The sequence below is a fragment of the Oreochromis aureus genome, linkage group 22 (assembly GCF_013358895.1).
Source record: "Oreochromis aureus strain Israel breed Guangdong linkage group 22, ZZ_aureus, whole genome shotgun sequence".
Taxonomy (NCBI): Eukaryota; Metazoa; Chordata; class Actinopteri; order Cichliformes; family Cichlidae; genus Oreochromis; species Oreochromis aureus.
The window spans coordinates 13,980,583-14,003,797 of record NC_052962.1 but is presented as its reverse complement, the minus strand read 5'-3'; the positions used below and the strand labels follow the sequence as shown (position 1 = coordinate 14,003,797).

At 40.1% G+C, this 23,215-nt stretch overlaps 1 protein-coding gene across 4 annotated transcripts in view; it reads left to right on the top strand.

Annotated features, from left to right (window-relative positions):
- col16a1 (collagen, type XVI, alpha 1) overlaps nucleotides 1-23,215 on the top strand; it is a 78,537-nt gene that overhangs the window by 13,745 nt on the left and 41,577 nt on the right. For all 4 annotated transcript variants that reach the window (XM_039605438.1, XM_039605439.1, XM_039605440.1 and 1 more), the window contains 7 exons: nucleotides 2,735-2,803; nucleotides 2,887-3,004; nucleotides 10,854-10,977; nucleotides 11,711-11,992; nucleotides 13,895-13,975; nucleotides 15,859-15,927; nucleotides 21,180-21,212. In XM_039605438.1, the coding sequence (XP_039461372.1) occupies nucleotides 2,735-2,803; nucleotides 2,887-3,004; nucleotides 10,854-10,977; nucleotides 11,711-11,992; nucleotides 13,895-13,975; nucleotides 15,859-15,927; nucleotides 21,180-21,212 (776 nt within the window). The remainder of the gene's footprint in view (nucleotides 1-2,734; nucleotides 2,804-2,886; nucleotides 3,005-10,853; nucleotides 10,978-11,710; nucleotides 11,993-13,894; nucleotides 13,976-15,858; nucleotides 15,928-21,179; nucleotides 21,213-23,215) is intronic.

Genomic DNA, 23,215 nt, shown 5'->3' with positions numbered 1-23,215 from the left:
TACACTGAATAAAAATTCTTAGCTTTTAATAAGCATGAAGCAATAATTTTGAGATTTTTGAAAGCAATTCATGATTAAGGAACATGTGCTTGGTCTAAATTGAGTACCAGTCAAGTACATTTCATTTGACCAGATTCCAATACATCGAACATTTTTATGTAACAAAATAGCATGGCAAATGTAAATGTAACTAAATTAGTTAAAGTCAGGAATTTGGGGCACTTTTTTTCTGAGACTGCTTTTACAGTATATTTGAACTTGTTTTCTCTATGAATTAGCAAAACCAAAAGTCAACCAAAATTTCCTTTTATAATTTCCATTATAGACTCCATAACATAATGGTGCATAAAGCACAAAAAAGCTTGCAAAAAGAAAAAAGAACACATGAATAGCAGAGATGCTGATTTGCCCAGGACTAATATGATCAGAAGACCTTAAGGTTGGTGGTTCGATCCCTGGCTGCTCCAGTATGCATGCCAGTATCCTTGGTGAAGCTCCTGAACCCCAAAGTTCCTCCCGATGCAGTCAACAGAGTGTCTATGTTAAACAGAATGCACTTAAAATGTAAAAAAAAGCGCTTGTATGAATATATGAGTGAATGAGACGTTGTATAATGAGCTTTAAGTACTCAAGTAGAGTAGAAAAGCACTATATAAGAACCGGCAACGTAAGATCACCAGTTTCTAGACGTCTCCAAGAAATAGTTTGTGGTGTAAACAGGCCTTTACTCTGTCTTCCTGTTAGGTGATAGAAACAAAGACCAGTGTCCTCCAGTTAAACTCCTCCTCAGAAGAAGCACCTAGTCTTTAGTTATGTGCTCCTACATACCATTAAACCATTTACAATTAAATATCTGTAGCCAAATCTGTAAAAATTCAACTGTTTTTTTGAGAAAGTAAAGATTTATTGGAGATCCTACAAGTCCATGTTCTCGAGTAATCACATTCACAAGATTTTTAGAAAACTTGACCTCTGACACCGGGATTTCATCTTGTCCAAGATGTTTTGCATTCTTAAAGGCAGGGTAACAACAATACACCATCAGCCTTTTCCTAAACTCCCTGCTGTCTCCTTAGTGCGGCTACCTCAATGGCTGTTCTGTATGTGCCACACAGTTAGCGGATGGCGCTGCATTAATCAGGTGCAATATTACATCTTTCACCCTCCCTGTCACAACTTCCGCATTTAACAACTTCTTAGTGCAGAAATTCGCCACAACACATTGGCTTGCTACACAATTTAGTGGTATAAATTCTTTTGGACATAACACCTCAGCAGTTGCTGCTTTGCAGTTGCAGTTGCTAGAATCTGTTGACAGTAAAAGTTCATTTTTTGAAGCATGGTGGTGGAAATGTCATGGCTTGGGGTTGTTTTTCTGCCTCAGGGACAAGGCCTGGGCCTGCTATATTAATGACGAGGTGAATTTTGAACTGGATTGTTGAACGTGACCTTTCAAAGAGTTAACGAGCCAAAGAACATGAACAAATCCGTCAAGTAATTGGTCAGATGAAGGCTTATTGAACGGTCTAGTCAACGTCATATCTGAAAGCTGCTAAAATGTTATGGAGTGATTTGTAAGCAGCAATATATGCAAAGAAAAGAAACCCTTCAAACGTCTTGCAGCTGAAAGAATATGTTCAGCAAGGTGTCAGAGACTGGTGTGCAATTATGCAAATTGCAGCAGAGTTATTTCTACTGAAGTGGGCAATGCTAGCTTTTAAAGCCAGGGGGGTAATTACATTTGTAGAGAGTCTTACTTCTGTTGATGTTTTTCCCTGAATAAGCGATTGAAAAAGCACATCATCTTCTGAAGTCGTTCACCTTTATCTCTACACGTGCTTTTAAATAGGGACTTACAAGACGTCCAGCTATATCAAAAAGGCAACATTTTAATGGAATACAGTTATTTTGTCAAATAAAAATAGTCTTTAAGTTTGTCAAATATGACCATCCTTCTGATTGATGGGGCAGAAACTAAAATCTCTCATCCTGAGTTTCGGCACACGTGAATGATTTCGAAAACCAATCAGCAAAAGAGGTAGTTTTGTATTAAAACAGGGTATCGCATTCGTATTATCTGCAGTCATAATAAAAGAAAAATCTCAAAACTGAGCCCAGCAGAATGTCTTGCTCCTTGGCCCCAAAGAGATCAATTAAGGGTGGATCATAGCGTTTCACAGGGTCCACGTCTACCTGTGCTTGCCCGGTTTCACTGCACATCTCACCCCCCCACCCTCACCCACCTCCCTGTAGTCAGGCAGTCCGCTCTGACAGGCAACACTTTTCTCTGCAACCTCCCCTGACAGGGTGAGAACACATCCATCAAACGGAGGCAACCGCGACAGACAAGCTTGGTGCGAGACAACCTGTCAGGCTGGCTTGTGTTCCACTCGGCATAGCTTTGCCCTCATTTCATCTTCTTCTCTGTGTTTTACACTGTATTTTTTTTTTCTTTTTTCGTTCGGACTCTCTTTCACCCCCACCAACTCCCATTCTCCTTCCACCAGATCAATATTTCTGTTACTCTCAAATGTATATATGTTTGAAGCTGCTGACTCTCTTTTTTTTTAAACAAAAGCTCTGTCCGTTTCACTCAGTAATAAGTGTCAGAGGTTATATTTGACAAAGCTTCTGAACCAACTTCTTTACATGCTTGTCTTACAGTATGTGTCGAGGTTTTTCACTTATTAGATACCCCCCTTTTTAATTTCTTTTTTTCCCCCTTGCATTTCAGATGTGCAGTGCCCGTCCTTACAAGTGGAGGACTGGAAGTTTCCCCAGAGCGCCAGGACCAACATCACCGGTTAATAGACGAGCTTCAAACACACATGCTGTTATGTGACTTTTATTTGGTGTGGCTTCTCACGAATGCCTTACCCTTTGCAGGTTTTAATCTGGTGAGGCGATTTTCCCTGCTGAAGAGCAAAGATGTCAAGAAGATCCGTAACCCTCGAGGAGCTGTCATCCTTCGCTTGGGCAAGACTGCACTCTTACGACCCAGCGAGTAAGTCCGCTGTACATGTGTTTCATCAGTTTCTCCGCGCACCTGCGGACAAACCCGCGCACGAGCATGCAGTGTGGAGCTTTAGATTGCTGGGGATGTTTTACTGGGAAAGAATTAGTGAAGTTCTGCAGGTTTTCCAGCTTTCTGGAGGCCTGTGTGGACGGGCTCTCTGATTCCATGTCATATCTGAACAAAGAGGACGGCAGAGAAACTGAAAACCCTCGGCTCTTCAGCCTCTGAACTCTCACTCAACATGTCAGCGCAGTCCAGTGTGTTTAAAAAAAAAAGGAAAAGGAGAAAAAAAGCAGAATCTTGGCGATCTGTATGCCGTGGGTCAAGCTGTGATTGCATTTCCAGAAATACCCATTCATTTCCCTCACCACCAACCCTGGCTTGTAAACTGGGCTGTAACAGCTTGTTGGTTTTCCACTTGCAACCGCATGTACTTATTATAACTAGCTATGAAATGCATGACTTATTTGCCTGAACAGAAACTATAAGAGTGACGTCTTAATTAGTAGGTGGGCCACAGTTGGCTGAAAACAGAAAAAAAAAGATTTTAAAGGCCGTATTGGGCAGCTTGTTCTTAACTTGTTTCTGCATGAAGAGACCCGCAGCCATAAAATGCAGCAACTCATGGCTTCACTCCCTTCCGTGCTTTTTGCAGCTTGACATGGTGTAATTATGCCTTCTCGGGGTTTTCACGTTGTTATTACACAGCAGTCGGGTGTAGACTGTGTTTGGAATTGTGTGAAAATTGCTTATTAGAGTTCTGTGCTGGCTGTTTTTCCGGCTGGATGAGCTTCTCTCTGCCCACCGATAAAGCAGTTTTTCACAACGTGCCAATTGGGTCAGCGCGCAGTATTTTATCACTCTGTCCAGCGCTGCGAGCCGTGAGCTCCGCTCACTTGAAAGGCCCGATAAATCTGTCTACAAAACACTCTTTTCGGTTGAGACGTTTTGTTCTAAAAGTGTCACATATATTGTTTGTCACAGACTTGGAGAGTAGTCGTACTTATGAAAAAGGGGCGAGAAAAAATGAAAAAAACAACTGTCACTTCTTGGGAAATCAGCATCTTAGGAGCCAAAGAGGAAATACCAAGATGTTTTTGTTTTGCCTCTAACCATACAAAGAAAGGATGGGAACGCCATCTCTTCTCTGCTGCTGGTTTGGGATTTTGTGATTATTGAAATTTTGATGCCACCGAGAGCTCCGCTGTCAGTTTTATCAGTGAAGAACGCTACCTGGGCGACTTCTTTTTAACAGGGACAGCAAATAATCAATGTTAGCACATCAGCTTTGCCTTCTGGGTACCTTTCATTTTGCTTGCATTGCTCTATACATAGAACACACTGTCATTTATGAGGTTCTCTAAACGATTAAATCAAATCTGAGAAAGTCTAGATCAAATATTGTCTAATGGCTACGAATGCTAATTCTCTCCTTTGTTATTTGGTTGTATAATTTTTTTGCTCATGACTTTAACCTGCATTCAACTCGATTTTTGAACAGGTTACCAACATTTAGAAAAGAAGAGTGCGAGTGCACAAGACTTTAAAGGATGTAGTTAAGGGTTAAATCCAGCCAATAAATGAGAGCAAATCAGAACATCAGAACAAACCTTCACGATTGTTTTTCTTTGGTCATTTGCTGCTTTTTCACACTTTTTCAGGAATAACTTTGGTTTGTTAAACCACTTAACACAAATCTATGAATCATTTAAGCGCAAAAAATGCACTTAAGGAATGAATCAGTGTTGTGTCTACACATACCAGATAAATTCTCAAAAAGAAACTCTTTTGACACTAAGTTAGTATGCAGTTGCAAAACACATAATTTGTTCTCATTTCTAGTCAAATCTACAAAAAATGTCAAAGATAACATGCTCTGACAGGCATAAAAGTACAGCCGAGTACTTTGGCAACAACAAGGTAATTCCCAAAGAGCTGTTAGCCCAAAAGCTTGCCATATTTCAGCAACGTGTTCTTAACAAAATCTGAGAAAATTTGAAAAATTTCGAACAAATGAAGAAGTAGCAGGCATGAAGAACTAACTACTGCAGAAGAACAGTATCTTAAAGTCAAATTATAGGAGAACTGGACTGAAACTCAGTGGCAACAGGTTATGTGGAGTGATGAATCTAAGTTTCAAATCATCATCTATAGCAGTGGTCACCAACCTTTTTTGCGCCACGGACCAGTTTATGTCCGACAATATTTTCACGGACTGGCCTTTATGAATTTCACACCCGAGCCTCAACTCTCACAGCCCAGTAACAAATGACTCACGGACCAGTACTGGTACCAGTCCGTGGCCCGGGGGTTGGGGACCACTGATCTATAGTATGTACAGAGTAGGTTAGGCGAGAAGTATGTGTTAAACACAGTGGAGGCTCTCTCATGGTTTGGGGCTGTATTGCAGCCAGTTGTCGAACTATGAATGGAGAAAAGTAAAGTCATATTTGATCTGTCATGCAAATCCATCTAGAAAGCGTCTCTTTGGCAACAGCTTCATTTTTCAGTATGGTGGTGATCACTAACGCACTGCCACTGCTGTAAAACCTGGATAGAAAAAACACACTGGAAGCCTATCAGTCATGGATTAATCTCCCCCAAACTCAGACTTCAACATTATTTAAACAGTGTGGGATCATGTTGACAGGGAATGGAAGAAAAGGCAGCCACTATCCAAAGAAGAGCTTTAAATGTCCTTCAAGAAGCCCGGAGAACTATTCTGAAGCCTTCTTAAAGAAATTACGAGAAAGCTTAAAGAGAGTTCAGGCTGTGTCGAAGAATAAAGGTGGCCATACGAAATATCGATTTTCAAACTTGTTAGAATTGTTCAAACACTGTTTTCTTACTCATGTGCTTTATTTCCATCTTGCTGAAGAAGTAGTTTAATACATAACTGCATCTATTTACCATTGTTCTGGCAAAATATGACGAAATGAGGTGTGTCTCAAGACTTTTCGCAGTACAGTATTTGTGTGTCCCTCCAAGCATACAGTATGTGTGTTGCCCTGCATAGATGTGGCATCTTGCGTTAGATTTGACCCCTTTTTTCATGCAAGGTCAGGCTGCACGGGGTGTTTGTAAAACTAAGTAACAAACAACGCACATCCAGCTCCGACTCGCTGTCACTCACACAGCTTTTTAATTCATTGCCTGTGAGGCCGACTCAAGTGAAGGACGTGTGTTCTGTAATTGGAAAGTGGTGTTTTGCTTTGTATCCCGGGCTAATCCAAGCTAATGCAAATGAGTGACAGACAGACGAAGCTACTCGTCTCCTGCCTCTCTCAGCTGTCTGCTGACAGTGAAATGGGCACCAGTCACAGCTGGTCACACGCATTTTAATTTCAGAGAAATATAATGTGGTTGCTTCCATGAGGCCATGGTGGAAGCTAGTTAAGTCAGAAATGAGATGCGTTTAACGAATTTGAGACTCACCATCACCCAGCAGGAGTGGTACAATTTGTAGTTTAATTTAAAAATTGATGCTGCTCTTATTAAAAAGAAAGTAGTTACAAATTTACAGTATTAAGATCAAGAGATTGAAGTGATGGGGCTCATGAAAGAGCAAAAGAGCAAAGATAAGTAGCAGCTGTATTTTTGAAGAAAAAAGGCAGATTTGGGATAACTCAGTAAGGAGAGACATGTATACTTATAGCTGTTGTTCTCCGTAACACTCTTACTGTGTACGATTTTATCTTTTTTCTCTTCTCGAAATCAAACTTTCTGCAGCAGCTTAAATTTCATTTTTCCAAATGGGGGCGGGGCTCTGGAACATAATTTATTAGCAGTGCTATCCACCTGCCACTGGGGATGTCAGTGTCTGTCAGTTATTCAATATGTTGATTGGTTGTTCCACCGCTTAGGTCTGAACCAAAACATCTCAGAAACTACAGGATGGATTGCTGTAAACTTTTACAGACATTTGTGGTCTCCAGAGAATATATTCTAATTGCTCCACTGATCACCTTGGTTTACCCTCTAGCTCTACCAGCAGGAAGACGTATCTTGCTTTTAGTGAAATGTCTGGCAGCTGTCAAATTGACTGACATATCATCTGATACAAATTTGTAGAGGCAGCCAAGGTGCCCAGAGGATCAATCCTAAAGATGTTGGTAATCCCCTGGCGTTTCAGCTAACGCAAGACACTGACATTTGTGGTTCTGAAAGAAAACTCTCCACTCACGGATAGATGGAATTGATGAAATTTAAATCATATATTGACTGTCCTCTCAAGAAGGATTGTGATAGCTTTTATTTTTTTATTTTCCTATCAGCTTCAGTTGTAAAATCAGCATGCAAGCATTGTCATTGTGGAAATTCAAGCATGCTAACGTTAGCATTCAAGGGAAAAGTAACATTATATGTCCGCTATAACTTGAAATTGTGCTTTTTCCCTTTTTGTGTGTGTGCGTCAGGTTCTAGCTGTTTAAAATTCCTTACGTTTAGTTGTGTATAATGCCATCAGGGATAGAAGTCCTCTCCACTGAAAGCAATTGATTCCAGCACAGTTAGAACCCAATACAAGGGTGTCTGTATTCCTCTCCAGGTGATATTCTCATCTTAAACTAGAGATCTGCTATTTCAACATTAGATTTCCTCTTCCCATCTTCCCCTGTGCCTCTCTGGCTCACAGAGACTTTCTTCTGCCGCCTTCCTCTTTCTCGCTCTCTTTTCTGTTTTTTTAACAAGTAACTTTCTCTCAGAGTTAGAAGAGTCTCGATCTGAATCTGCTGGGCCCCGCAGTGAGTGATTTATCTCCCCGTTGCATGTTTGTGTGTATATGTCTGACCCTGAACATAATAGGCCAAGTTGCAGTACTTCCAACTTAAAAGTCAATAGTTTCAGTACTATGAGTGCTTTTGTGCCCTGCAGCTCATGTCACTAATCGACAGCAAAACAACTATGTTCTCAACATTGGATTTTCTGTCTCTCCTCTCCATTTCCCTGTCTATTTCTTTTTCTTGTGTGTGCTTTTTCCATTTCATTTCCACAATCTGTGTCGACCCCAGAGTTTCCTATATATTATCTCTACCTATGTGCGGATTAGTTAAAGGCAAATTCTCATGCATTTTCATATTGTACCAAGAAATTTGCTGTAAGTTTTCTACTCTCTCATCTTTTACTCGCTTTCTTTCATGTGTTTTTCTTTATCACCCTTTTCTTCCACTCATCTTCGCTTTGTTTTGACATCCTGTAGTTGGCTGTTTTCCCTTGGATCTTTCCTCAGTTATAAATCACTGTCACCCCACTTCTAGGAAGGGGAAACCAGCTGCTCCTTCATCTCTCAATACATCTGCACACTTCCAAGCAGTGAATGCGTGTGTGCGCGTGTGTGTATTATATTTATGTGCTTAGGTGCCCTTGACCAGCAACTGAGAGATGAGGCTTGCCGGACTGTATCTGCTATGAAAATTAATGCCAAAGGGTAACACATGGGCTTTGCATTGTACTTCAGTCACAAAATGTATAGTGCAAAAAAAAAAAAAAACAGATGAAAAAAATAGAAACGTAATGGAAACATGCATGGAAAAGGACAGGACTCACACAGGAGTGTGTAAATACACAAACACACACAGGATTACTTTGTTACTCTGTGCTCATGAGGACGTGAAGGAAAGATATATGAGCCCAAAGATTTGTCCCTGCGAGTAAAAGCCCAATTAAATGAGACGGCAACTCTCTGGTTACTGACTGTCTTCATGTGAAGACGTGTTTTGCAAATAACACACAGTAACCATCAGTAGGCTGGTACATATATTCGTAACCCATAAATACACTTAGTGTACACACCTATAAATATTTCTATACATGCAAATTATTTAGTGGTGCTGCAGTACAGTAACTACATTCCCTTTTCTGCTCTCCAAACTAACTCCTTACTGGCCAATGAGTTTAGGTCATTGTTCCTCCATATTCATATAGAGAATATATTTATAGAGATCTGCTAAGACTTATTAGACCACTATCTGTTTTGGGGGCTCTATGTGACACTTCACGTCACGTGTTAGATTTTCAGTTCACTCAGAGGCCACATAGTACATAAGATGTGTTGGCTTGAAAAGGTTAAGCAGCAGGTTTTCCCCTGAGAAGGCAGGTTTTACATCACACATGAAGCCATTATTAGCTTATTGTTTGACTGGTGCAGGTTTAAGTGACTCAAGCAGTTTTCATGAACTTGGGACAATCACCCCCAACTGGTAGATGGCTGCCCCTCGCTAAGTCTGGTTGTGCCGGAGTTTTCTTCCTGTTAATATAGAGTGTTTTCTTCCCACTGTTGCCATGTACTTTCTCATAGGGGTCATCTGATTGTTGGGGTTTCCTTTCTATTATTGTATGGTCTTTACCTTACCTTACTGACTGGAATGCCTTCTGGACGACTACTAAGTGAGGCGAGACTTCTGTCCTGTTCTGAGGCAGATGCAGGATGCTGGAGAGATTATGACTCTGGGTTGGGAACTACTCGGGTGAACTAGAAGATTTGGGATGAGGGAAGTCTGGATTTCTCTGCTTAGGCTGTTGCCTGTACGAACGGAACCCGGATAAATGATAGAAAATGTGTGGATGCTACCCAAATGCCAATTTAAAAAGATGAGTCTTCAGCTGCCTTTGAATGCATACACAGATAAGCTCACAGAAAATAAACTGGAGGGGAGAGAATTCTAGAGAGTGGGGGCCACTACTGCAATGTCTCCATCACCTTTAGTTTTTAATCTACATTTCAGTATGGATGATTAGCCTTGATCAGAGGACCTGAGAGTCCTGCTGGTGACATATGGCTTTAAAAGTTTGTTAATACATGTCGGTACTTTACGCAGAACCTAAAAAGTGAATAGCAGAACTTTGAATTAATTTCTAAATTTGATGCAGAGCAATTGCAGTAATATCAGCAGAGGTGACATGTGAGAATGTTTGGAGAATCTGGATATAATAGGATGAAAATGTATTATAGTTCTCCGATGATGAAAACAAGAACAAACTAAAGCCTTAACATTCAAACCAACCCTAACATCTGGTTCTCATCAACAGTCGTTCCCAGGTCTCTAATACATAACATAAACAGGACATAACAGGAGAGCGAACCCAGATTTCTAAGGACCTGGGGGACTAGGCTGGCAGAGGTGCACATGAGGATCTCTGTTTTATTCTCAGTCAGCTGAAGAAAATTACATAACATCCAGGCTTTTATACAGTTCAAACAATTCCGTGCAATTAAAGCTTTAAAACACATCGAGGCTTAAAAGTGATATAAAGAAGAAAATCATCAGCATACAAATGATAAGAACTGTTTGTGTCTCAAAATCTGATATAAAGGAAGTTGAGACATCCAAACCTTTACTGCCTGATGAGCACCAAAAGCACTGGATACAAATCTATTTCCCCAAACAATGGAATGACTTCATAATATCTTTGTTAGCAATCACTGGGAGAACGTATGACTGTAGTTTTAGTTTTCTATTCATTCTTCATAGACTCCTAAACCCTGAATATTCTAGTTTTTCTTTGCCTGTGTTTTCTGCCTTTTTCATTTCTCCTCCAATAAAGAGAGTAATGCCCCCAAAAAACATCAAAAACACATTATAACTTTAAACTTTATGTTTTTAGTTTGTAGCACAAGCTCTTTGTAGTTTAGCTATTTTCTTATTTTTTAAAAATACTTTTTGTTACTGGTTCTCAGTGAGTTCTCTAAAGTGTGAGAGGCTAGCACTCCCCATGAGCTTTTAGTATAAAATTGGAGAAGTCCCTCTTTAATCATTCTCTGTGTGCAGCTTCACAGTTTGCGGCTCTTGTGAATAGAGGAGTATCTTGTATCTGACCCTTCTGAACTTCTGTGCTCCAGCCAGGTGTTCCCCCATGGCCTGCCAGAGGAGTTCACTCTGGTCTTCACCCTGGCGTTAAAGAAGGCTGCCTTGAGAGACACCATCTACCTCTTTCAGATATCGGATGCGCAGGGATATCCACAGGTGCGGCTCACTCATCATTTCCTCAGTTTTACACTTTCTCCTCCCCCTCACTACTCTCTTTCCTTCTGTTCTCTCATTACTTGCTTCTCCCTTGATCTTTCACCTTTTTATCCCTCTCACTTTTTTGTCTTTTCATTCTCTCCGCCGCTCATCTCTCTCTTGCATAGTCATCCACTTTCCCTTTCGATTTCTTTTCTCTTGTGACATCTTTTCAATTTTCTCCCCCCTCTTTCATTCCATACGCCTTTTGTCCCCTCGTATTTTTCATCCGATACCCTCTCTTTTGCTCCCTGTCTCTTTGTCAGTCTTCTTTCGATCATCTCCCACTCTCCTCTTTCATTCACCTTCATTGTTATTCACTTGTGTTCCATGATGAAGCACTGGAGTCCCTCGGAGTCCCGATAATCACTAAGAGTTGGAGGCCAGATTTAAATACTTGGCGTGTATGATGGATGGAGGCCAAGTCGCCTCATTAGCAGTGATTGATTGGCTGTACTGCTTGTGTGTGTAATTAATATGTCTTTCCCCTTTACCGTATCTTTGCTAGTCAATTGTACAGGTTTGTTAGGTGGTAATCACGTGTACGTACTGTATTAAACTTTGTTGAAGCCACTGCCAGTCAAACACTTTGAGATATACTACTTTTTTTTTTTTACCTATTTGCATTATTTTGAGTTTAACTGGTACAATGCCACCTCATTCATCCTGTTCTTTGCCTCCAACTAAAACCCAGCTCTCCGTAGACGTCAGCGGCCCAGATCGCACCCTGTCCTTTCGAGCCAGAGGGGCAAACCCTTCAGCGGACCTGGTGGGTTGTGTTTTCACCGGAGACGGAGTGGAAGCCTTGATGGATCTGCACTGGCACAAGTTGGCCCTCAGTGTCCAACACGGGGCTGCTTCCCTCCATGTGGATTGCAGCTCAATTGAGACCAAACCCCTGGAGCCCAGAGGAGCCCTTCCCTCTGATGGACACACTCTGCTGGGTATTCGGGCGTCAGATGCTGGGGCTGTGCAAGTATGAGATTAATAAAAATTATAATAATTTTATTTTTATAGTGTCAAGAATAAACAACAGACTAAACAATGAAGACATTTAAAAAAAATACAGAAAATCATAAACACACAGGATATAAAAAACTTACATGTATAGTTAACAGGAAAACCTCAGTAAAGACACTTCCTAGATAGTAGATACATTTAGAGCTAATCTGGCACTATCAAATGGTGTGTGGGCCAGATGTGCCCCAAATGGTTGCAACATATCTAACATCTGGCCCATATCAGGCAGACCTTTGGCAGAGTTAGACAATCTGAGTCAGCGTTATAAGTTAAGACCAAATGAGACCCATAAAATAGGGCCACATTTGGGCTAAACATTCAGTGCTCGCTTGGTTTTACAGAGCGGAACCCTAAAAGCTGCTATTGATTTACTTGGGATGCTCAGGCAGAAAGCTCCAATGCTGAGACACGAACAGCAAGGTCTCATTCACCCCGAGTAACAAAGTGAGTGGCTGGAAAAAACCAGGAGGCTTCTGCCAGAGGACTCTATAGGGATTAAAATATCAGCAAAGTAACCGAGAGCCTGACTGTGGAAAGCCTTAGCCATATTTTAAAACAGTCCTCAAACTCGGTGTATAAATATGCAGAAACTGGAGCGACGTGATCTGTTTTTTTTTCTTCTGTGGCGTGACTTAGGTGCTCCCAATTTCAACAGTGAGGCTTCTTTCACAAAGCTGGGTGCAAAACAAATCGAGAGCGGTGCAATCTGCCGCCAGCACATTGATTAAAATAAAGTGGTCGACAGAACTCGAAGCCAGATTAAAACACACCAGTTACCAGAGTTTGCAGTTGTCCTTTTGAGCCTCCTGAGCGTGTTTCAGTGTTGTGAATTAAGCAAGATTGGAACATTTTTTCCACCCAAAAAATGAAGTCTTGTTGTTTATAGAAGGTATCGATCACAGGTTAAATTTAGTTTTTTTTACTCCCCTAAAATATTCAATACAAATGCAAGCAAAGCCCAAGGTTTGCCAAGGGTAGAGTTTTTTTTAGCTAGTGCTTGGCCATTTCATGCTTTTAAAAATGGTCTACTGGGAAAATAGAGGTACATTAGGCAAAGAAATATCACACGCTTGACTTCACGGTCTTGACTGTTGAAGAGCTTTTGATTAAGATTAAGGTTTGCAACGTAAATGTCATCTCAAGTTACTATTTGAGCATATGGTGACCTTTAGTCTCTCTGTATGAGGAACAAACTGTTTCAGAGGCGTTATGAATGAGCCAGGTTGAGGTTAGTGCCACAGATGAGGGCATCCTAGAGCACAGTTGAGTAATATAACACAGTAGACCCCTGACATTTAGAATTTCACCACTTTATCGAAGCATTTATCCAGGAAAAAAGACATTCCCTACCATCCTCCCATAAATGCCTTTCAACTGAAATCATAGACGTTTAAGCTTATATTTATGTGTATGTGCATGTGTTTTACACCCATAAGGTATTCATTCCTTTAAGACAATCTCAATGAGTCCTGATTTAATAACATAAGCCTACCTAAGCGAATATATGTAGTGAATTGAGACTATTAGTGCTAAATAGATCCAGTAATCCGGACACTTAATTTAATGATCGGTTAACCGGCCTAGCTGGGAAAACAGAAAAGGTCTTTCGTCAGTTCAGGGGGGAACACATGCACACTCTCACGCAACCGCAGACATTCACAGGAAGCATCTGATGAAGTGATTTCCCATTGCTTTACATTAATGAGAAATTAATTGACTCTCAGCCATGTTTACTGCCTCATTTACACTTGATGTTCTTAATAAAATAAACAAAGCAAAGTACCCTTAGACACCGCCACATCCAGCACCATATTTACTATCCTCTCTCTCTCTCTCTGTCTGTCTCTGTTTTTTGCAGATGGATATTCAGCAGGCAGTGCTGTATTGCGACCCCTCGCTTGCCATGCACGAGGCCTGCTGTGAAATACCTGGGGCACGGGTGAGAGAGGAAACCCTTACTCTCTTTACCAGCAACTATAACTTTGTCTGGAGCAGAGACTAATAGCAAAGAGTTTAAATGAAAAGTTTAGCTTTTTAGGAAACTCTTTGCTTTCTTTCTGCGTCTACGTGCACTTTACAGCATGCCCTACTTTAGCATAAAAAAGAGCTGCTTAGCGCACAAAAGAGCTAGCCTAACTCTACACTATCGAATTAGACCAGTGTTGGGGCACAAAAACTTTAAAGCAGTCACCACAGAAATAGAGGCTGCAAGCCTGACTGTTCATCACTGCTTTTGTTACCTGTTGAAGATGAGGATCTGGCTGCTCGGCTGGTGTTAGCATACACTCAGCTTTAACAGAATTCTGGGTTCTTGGCTAGCTTTGAGTTAGCATGCTGTCTGTGCAGATGCTCGCAAAGAGCCAAAATTGTGTTAGCAGTATAATGCTGTTATTTCTGTTTGAAGGTCTTTGGCTTGTTTAAACCCGAAGTTCATTAAAAATTCAAATAAAGTAAAATAGTGTTGTTTTGTAAACCTGACTGAATGTAAATTTGGAGCAGACTCTTACTTTTGTTAAACTAAAGCTGAGCTGAACTGAGCCCCAGTGACTGTAACTCAGCACTTGTCGCAGCTCCATGACAGTAAAAGTAATCTGTTGGATAGCTTTTACTGTTAAACAGCTGCAAGAAAAGCTGAGTCTGCATTATCCAAATTAAATACCATAAAAAAAGTCTCTGCAATTTCTCTTGAGGCTTTATGGGTTTTTTTGTTAATCGGCAATGCTTTGTCTTTATAATGCTTTGTGCTGTTTTTCCCCTTCCACTTATTTTTGGTGCTCAGAAAGGAAGAAAAAAACTTGGCTGTAGATCATGGCATGCAGGAAGCCCGTATTTTTATAGGACTCCATCAGCTGTTTGACTAAGATTATTGTCGTAATTCTGCTCCAGAAACTTTGTTTGAATCTATAATATGTTAATCGACAAGAATTTAATTTGGTTATTTGCACATAAAACGTGATTTGCCAATATTATTAGCTTAAGGCGTGACTAAAAGCCGTTTTCGATCATTCACGTTCCTTGTCGCACCTTCCAGAAGCCATTTTCTATTCTGTTTCATTGTTTTTATAGTTCTTTGTCTTTGTCTTGCCTGTCTACCTCTTTTCTTCTGTGTTTTTGAGCAGTTATTGTTTGCAAACTTCAGACAAGCACCTTATCAAATAGAAAACAGATTCATTGGACTGAAAACCCCATAAAAGTGTGTTGAGCAAGCAGTTGTTCATGGGAAGAATTGCAAACAGCCAGTTCAGAGTTTATTTTTAAGCTGAAGGTATTTCACGAATTCACCCAACTTTTTGTAGCAATTCTCCAGGGTTGTCTGTGCTTATGTGTCGTTTCGTGCATGCATATGTGGCTTTTTCATTACCAGATGAATTCATGGGAGGGATACAAACAGGGTGAGAAGCTCCTCCAGAAGTTTGAAAATGCAGAGGCCTCTGGAGGAGGGATTGGATCCTGTAAAATTGATTAGAGGGTTTGAAGACGAAAACCTCTTCTCCTTTGCTCAAGGCGTGTGTGCTGCAGGGCCTCCTCCAAGCGGCGTTTAAATTTGAAATGAGAAGTGGAGGAGCACATACATATTTGTATATGCACACCCATGAAGGTTGCAGCGTCTTTAAACGCAACTAAATAAGAGAGATTTTTTTGTTTCTACGCACAAAGTCAGTGACTATTATGTTATTTGAATGTGAACTCTTCTTATCAGAAGGGATTTATCCCAAACGTCTCTTAAAGTTGGTGAAATATGATTTTATCCAAATTTTACATCCTACCCAAAGCAGAAATTTAAACCGTAGCGATCTAAATCTTGTCTTTGCTCTCTTGCAGTGCCCTCCTGATGCTCCCAAGAGCCGCCGTGCTGCTGAAAACGACCTGTTGGACAACACATTTAACCAGGTAAGACTACCGATGCACAAACACAAAGCGAGAAATTTCTAGCTGTTTAGAGATAAAAAAATAATAATTACACAATAATCACAGAACAGCAGCACAGACCTGGCAATTATAAACCATGTGGACACCACTACTAAAGATCAACAGGACTTCAGTGGTGTTTCAACTGATGCAAGAATAGCAAGTTACTGATAATATTTCAAAATGTTGTACTACTTGTACAAATGTATTTAATTTATTAAATCAACATTATCATAGGTTTTAGTGAATTCACTCCTGCATTGTCTCTCAAGGAGATTTCTCAGACTGTCACTGCCACCATTTGTAATCACCACATCTACAAAAGACATTACAAAACCATAAAGTGAATAAAACATGAAAAAAGTATGAAAGGAGCATACTTTGTTCAGATTTTGATTTTTTTTTTTTTTACTTAATGTATGTTAATGTGAGTCTGTCTTCCTCTTGCGCTCTCTGGCGCTCTCTCTCTTTCTTGAGCTCTGCTGTACATAATCGTGACATCAAAGTTATATTTGCAAGCAAACTTCAGTTAATGACACTTTAGAAGAGTCTAATAGTGAAACTCACACATCTACAGTATGTGTCACTGCACAATTCAAGCATTAAAATGTAAGTGAGTCCTTATCTGATGTATTTATAGAGGAGATGCAGTAATGTCCTTTACCATGGTTTTTTAAATACCCTGTCAACTATAAATCAATGACTTTTCAATAGTGGACAAATGGGATGCACCATTGGGAGAGGGGTGAAATGGAATAGTCCAAATGATAATAGCTTTAACTATAAATTTAGGACTTTTCAACCTTGTTGTTGCCACCTACTCTACACTTACTACTCTATACTGTATTTTCTAACATTAATTCAAGATTTAACCATAATGATGATTTAGATGACAAGTCAGCATTGTTTTAGTATCGTCTTACTGTCCAGAAAATATTGTAATCACCTCTCAGAAGAAGAAAAAGCCAAAAAAAAAAAACAGAGTCAACAAGATGTTCCTGCTGGAAGTCCACTTGAACTTATCACGTGGAAAAGGAAAATCCCTCCACTTATTCTCCTACCTATGTATGTTATTTGTCGAACGTCAGTTTAAATGACCCACCAAAGAAAACATGTATGCGATTTGGCTACTGAAGAACTATGGCAGAGTAAATGGAGGAAAGCCTCATTTTGCCCTCCAGGTGGACATTAGGATAATGACTCGATGTCATGTGGAAACTCTAAGGAGACACACATGCACCAATTACCGTACACGGCAGATTCGCTTCTTATGCCCAAGTAATTCTAATACCAATGACAAACACTTTACTCTAGGAACAAAATGAAGGGGGGAAAAAACCCAAACGCTTGAATCTTGGATCGTGAATTATCTCACACACCCCCACCTCCCATCAGGCATAGAAATAACACAGACAAACACAGACATACACTTGGCTAAAGCTTTGTTCTTCAGGCAGTTTGAGCTGTCTGAGATGCTCCTGCTGGCAAGCAAACGCTGGCCAGCAGGACTTGTACCAAATGGCTTTGTTGTTCTCCGTTGAAGCTCCACCATGGACAACATGTTTTCTGCTCTGCAGTAGTCTTTATCATTTTGTCATTTTCTATGACTTCTGTTCAATAAAGTCTGCTGGTAGCAATTGTTCAAAGTGTCTGTGAGCAGTGTCCAACGCATGACAAATAGAGCCTTATGCAACACATGGGAGCCATTTTTTCCTCAAATTGTCACAATACTTTTCAAAAAAAAATTTTGTTCTAGCTTTAATATCACTTGATATGTGGAAGATCTTCCAGTAACATATAGGCAATTTATTTTTGTTTTCACAGCTGCCTGTTTTATTATTCATATTAATGGGATCTGTATCCAATTATCTATTCATTAGGGCCTGGTGTTTGTCCTGTGGGGTGCTAACTTTAAACTCTGGCAGATTTCAAGACAGTAATCAGTCCCATAGATGGTTTCCTCACCTTTCACTCTTTCTCGCCTTTTCTGCTTTTATAAGTTCTCGTAGACTGACTGCTTTTAGGTAACAAGGCATTTAGTCTTATTATGATTAATGTTTTTATCTCTTCTGTACCCGTCCTCTCTCACTCTTTTTGTTTTTTAAATATAGTAGCATAGCGCGCAAAGACTGGTAATTCTAATTTCATCTGTGCGTCACTTTTGTACACACTAAATAAACTGTGAAATCCAAGATTCCAGTGTGTGAGCCAGATTTTATTGATGCATACCAGAGCAAGCATTAACCTTAGATTAACAGAGAGACAGCAAGTTAACCTTGGCGTATGTGAAGAGACTCGAAAAACAACTTCTATAGATGTAGATTCCTTTCTTTTTCATCTACAAATAGCCTTCTACTACTTCTAAACATGAAAGTTGTTTTAGTGGCTGGAGTAAAAGTTGTACACCGTGGCTCTGAGGACCTGCAAAGTTATGTCACTTAGCACTTAGCATGGCTCAGCCTTTTGTGACAAAAACCGTTGATGGCCGAATTGCTTTCTGTGTAGCTTTTGGCCTATTTTTTGGTGTGTTTATGTGCTTTTTAAGGACAAAGACTGGACAAAGATTTCAGGTAACAGAGGCATAATATGAATATAAAGCTATTGAAAGAAACCCAGCTTAGATCGTCAAAGTGAGCATTTCTTATGATCATTATGTTTGTTTGTTTTTTAAGCAAAACTTAAAAAAAATTGAAAAAAATTCTGTTCCTTCCCTACCTCACATCTGATTTATGCATATATTTGCTTTAGCTCAGCTTGTTCCAACTCTTCATGCATGTGGAATGAAATATTTAACACAAAACTCGTCCAAGAACTGTCCAAATCTGTATACTGGAATGCCTCTTTCATTATGTTATGCGGTAAGGATAAAAAGACAGTCGCCTTCTTTTATATATCAAGGCGTATTTAAAAATAATATAGCTCTTAAGATTAGTTAAATACAGCATGAAATAAACAACAACAGTATTGCACATGTCATTGTTTATTTAACAAAAACTGAGCCAAAATGCAGATGCAGTGCATGAAAAACTAAGTAAACCCCTGATTCTGTACCTTCTAGAACCACATTTAGCAGTATATTGAACTAATCAGCTTTTTGTATAACTTAACACAATGCCGTGGAATTTAGTCCCACTCTTCTTTACAATCTTGATTCAGTTCATTGACATTTGTGGGCATTTTTTAATGTACAGCTCTCTTAACATCTCACCACAGCATTTCAATCAGGTTGAAGTCTAGACTTTGATTGGATCATTGCTAGACCTTGATTCTTTTCTTTTTCAGCCATTCTGTTGTAGATTGGCTGCTGTGCTTGGGATCATTGTCTAGTTTCTAATTTCAGCAAAGCTTTAGCTGACTCACTGACTGTAAGGTGTCTAGAGCCCAAATCGTCACGCCTCCATCACCATGCTTGACAGTTGGTAAGAGGTGTTAGTACTGACATTTGAGTTTCACCAAACAAAGTGCTTTGCATTATGGCCAAACATGTCCACTTTGTTCTCATCTATCCAAAGGACATTATTCCAAAAGTCTTGTGGTTGTTTTAGATGCAACTTTGCAACCTAAGCCATGTTGATATGCTCCTGTAAGAGAGATGCTTTCTCCTTGCAACCCTTCCAAACATGCTATACGTGTTAAGTCTTTTTCGAACTTTAACATTACACATGCTAACTGAGGCCTGTGGACTGTAGCTCTTTGGCTATTGGAGCTTCGTTGAGCAATGCCTGACTTTGGGGTGAAGTTAGTGTGATGATCACTCCTTGGAAGATGGGAATTTTTTTCACTTGGGAATGCTCTCTCACTTTAGAATCATGGTTGTCAAATTGTTTGGAAATTTGCTTATAACCCTTTAAAGACTGCTGCCCAGCAACAGTTGCTTCTATAACATTATTGTACATTATTGTTTATTTTCATGAAATAAATAATGATATGGTGTAATATGTCATTTGGTTTTGTATTTAGCGAGCTTTAAGACTTTGTAATGACCAGTTAATTCTTTTAAAAATAATATCCCGATTATGTCCTTTATCATATCCTGAAATCTCAGTTGGATAACCTCCCCTTACCCTGGTGATATGCTGGACAGGCTGCCAGTCTGTCGGGGCTAAGAAAGAGCGACCATTCACACTCACATTCACACCTACGCCAAATGTAAAATCACCACTTAACCTCCAGTATAATGCATATCTTTGGACTGTGAAAGGAAGCCAGAGTGCCTGGAGTGAACCCACACAGGCATGGGGTCACAGCAGGTACTGCCTTTCTGAAGTATAACAAATCTCCCCCTCAGTGTTTCTTATCTCTGACCACTGGAAACCTCTTTTTCTTGCTTTCAACCCAGAACCCCCGAAAGGTCGTCTAGTCCTCAATAGACTCAATAGTCCTTTGTGTTTCGTTTCCAGGGCCCCATCGTGTATCTCTTGGACTTTTTATGATGAGGTCCAACACCAGCTGTAAAAATGACTTCTCCCCCCTTCCCTTTGCTGACATGCTTTCTTATTGTTCACCTCCCAACTTTCCATCTTGGAACAGGTTGTTTCCGCTCAGCGTTCTGTGCTTCCTCTATCCCTCTTTTGTTGGCTGTTTTTACTTATTTATTTTGTCTGACTTTTTTTTATACTGTGCACAGCAGGGTCCATCTCTTTACTTACCCCAAGGCTCCAGAGTTACAGCGTTTGCTTTCTCTCTCACTTTACTCATCTTCTTTCATCTCCTTTTCTTTTTCATAAAAACCAAAAATAAAGAATAAAGGATAATGACCCATGTGTGCAACCAAGATGGCCCTTATTCCATCTTCCTTTGTTCTTCTTCTGATGCAATGAATTGTAATGGTAACAAAAATTTACGGGGATGCGCCGGACAAGCAATAGGAAAACAGAAGCTTCTCTATGCTGCCCCTAAAAAGAAAAAATGTCATATGATGTAGAGCCCTGTGATTTTTGAGGGCATTTGGTTACTTATAGCAACAAAGCACAGGAATTAAAAGGAACTAGAAACATACCATAATAATAATGTAGATTAAACAAATTTGAGAAGGAAATCAGGCTCTGGTAAGAATGTTATCACACCAGCGCCAAAATGCTAATGTGTTTGAGTCAATATGGCCTAATATTAGCTAATCAAGTCATTAAGGTGAAAATCATGGTGGTCATGGTCATGCTCAAATATGAATTGAAGAAAACAAAAGTGCCTGACGTTTTCTTTCTTTGCTTTCTTTTCTTCTTTTCTGCCAACAGGAGATTTTTGCATCCAAGGATCTTGCAGAAAAAGTAAGCCTCGCATACACACAAAGCACATGTGGTTTTACGGTTTTACAGTACTGAATTTCTAACCACACTGCGCACTTGTTGCATAAGATGGTCGCCTCAACAGAAGAGAGCTCTGGGTTCAAAAAGTGAAGCTGACATGTTCTGCATTTGTATTCTGGCTTTCTTTAGGAATTCATTAAAAGAAAAACAAAATCAGGTTAGGGAGGAATCGCTAAGAACTTATTGGCAGCCCAGGATGTACCCTTCCTTTGACCCCAGTGCATTCTGCAATCTGAACCGGAAATATCAACCATATGCATGGATAACAAGTCTTTCGGCATTTATATGCTGTTGAAACAGAAACCCGAAAACAATATGCAGGCCATGTGTGTGTGTCTGTGTATATGTGTGTGCAGGCTGCGTATATGTGTGTTGTGCATGGGACTGTTTCCTCCTGCCTCCACACATTCTCACAGCTTGCTGACTGACTGAAGACTGATTTACACCTCATTATTCGCTGGGTCTCAGTTGGGAGTTGCTTCTGCCTATTAATTTTGTCATTCACCTACAATAGGCATGTTCTGTTCACAAATAGAATACAAAACTCCAGACGCTTCATTATGTTGCTCCGGTGTGTGCTTACTAATGCGGGCTGCCGCCTCCGCTGACTTCCTCAATGTAGGTTATTACCTGGGTTGGAACACGCAGCTTGCCCTGCCGCTGGGGGCACACACACACACACACACACTCACACACTTTCAAGGAAACAAAAGTGAGTTTTTCGTTTGTGCTACCAATGTAATTTGGTCAAATTATACAGGCAGCTGTTTTATTCAAAAGTAAAAAATGGTCGTGCGACCCATAGGAATCTATTGATAATATGAGGAGATATTATGCATCACTGATGCCAACAAATGCACCAAACAGGCGTATGAATTAGTATGATTATTTTCATAAGTGATGTGAATAAAGGATTGATTTGACTTGTGCGTCACAATCCCAAAGCTCAGTTAGAAACTGGTTTTCGTCGCAATCTTGATGTCATTCTTCTTCATCTATTCTTTTATAGTTTGTTCCTCTTATACGAGTGCTTTCTTGGGCATGTCAGTCAAAATGCTCAGCATCGCCAAGCTGCAGGTTTTAATGAAAGGTTCCTCTATGATAGGGGGTGTCAAATATAAGGCTCAGGGGCCAGAATTGGCCTGGTGAAGACTCCAATCTGGCCCACTGGATGGGCACATTTATGTTTTATAATTTAAGCCCAGTTAGTCATGCTAAAAGTTTTCTTTTATTTTCTACAGCATTTCTTTATTGTGTAGAAAAAGTCAGACATACTGTTGAAATCGCTCTTCTTTTTCTTATATTAGGATTTTTCATTGATTTAAGGTATAGTTACATTTCTGTACGTTGACAGGAAGGCGAGGTTTCACTGATCTGGTCCATATAAGATCAAATGGGCTGGATGTGGCCCGCGATATGAAATTAGTTCGGCATCCCTGCACTATGAATAAAACCATCTTTTGTTCCTGTTTTAAGATTTGTCAGTGAAAGTTTTAATGCACTACAGTAATTCAGTGATCGCATTAGAGGAGATTATGAATTTTTATTTACACTTGTAGATTTGCATTAGTGTTTGCTAGCTCGAGACCTGGCAGATGGAGAGAGGGAATGCCAAAAAGTGGTACCAGAAAGGCTCCCTGACAGAATGTTGGTGCCTGTGTTCTCAGATGTTTAAGCTCATAGATTATGATCTGTGCTGGTTAGCGTAACGAGTAGTGAGCGCCTCTGTTTTGGGATGGCGATATCAAAAAGAGAGTGTGCTTTGTGCGGGATATCGAAACTTTCGACTAAGGTATTCATCGAAACATTTTGACGGAAAGGCTCATGCAGTCAGTTTCTTCAAAACAGAAGTGTAGGAGGAAATATTCATAGGCAAGAGAAGACAAAACGCCTGTGTAATGTACTTTTACTTGTAATACTTAACTCTACTGGAAATTCAACTTTCTGGCCTCACCCGAGGAAGT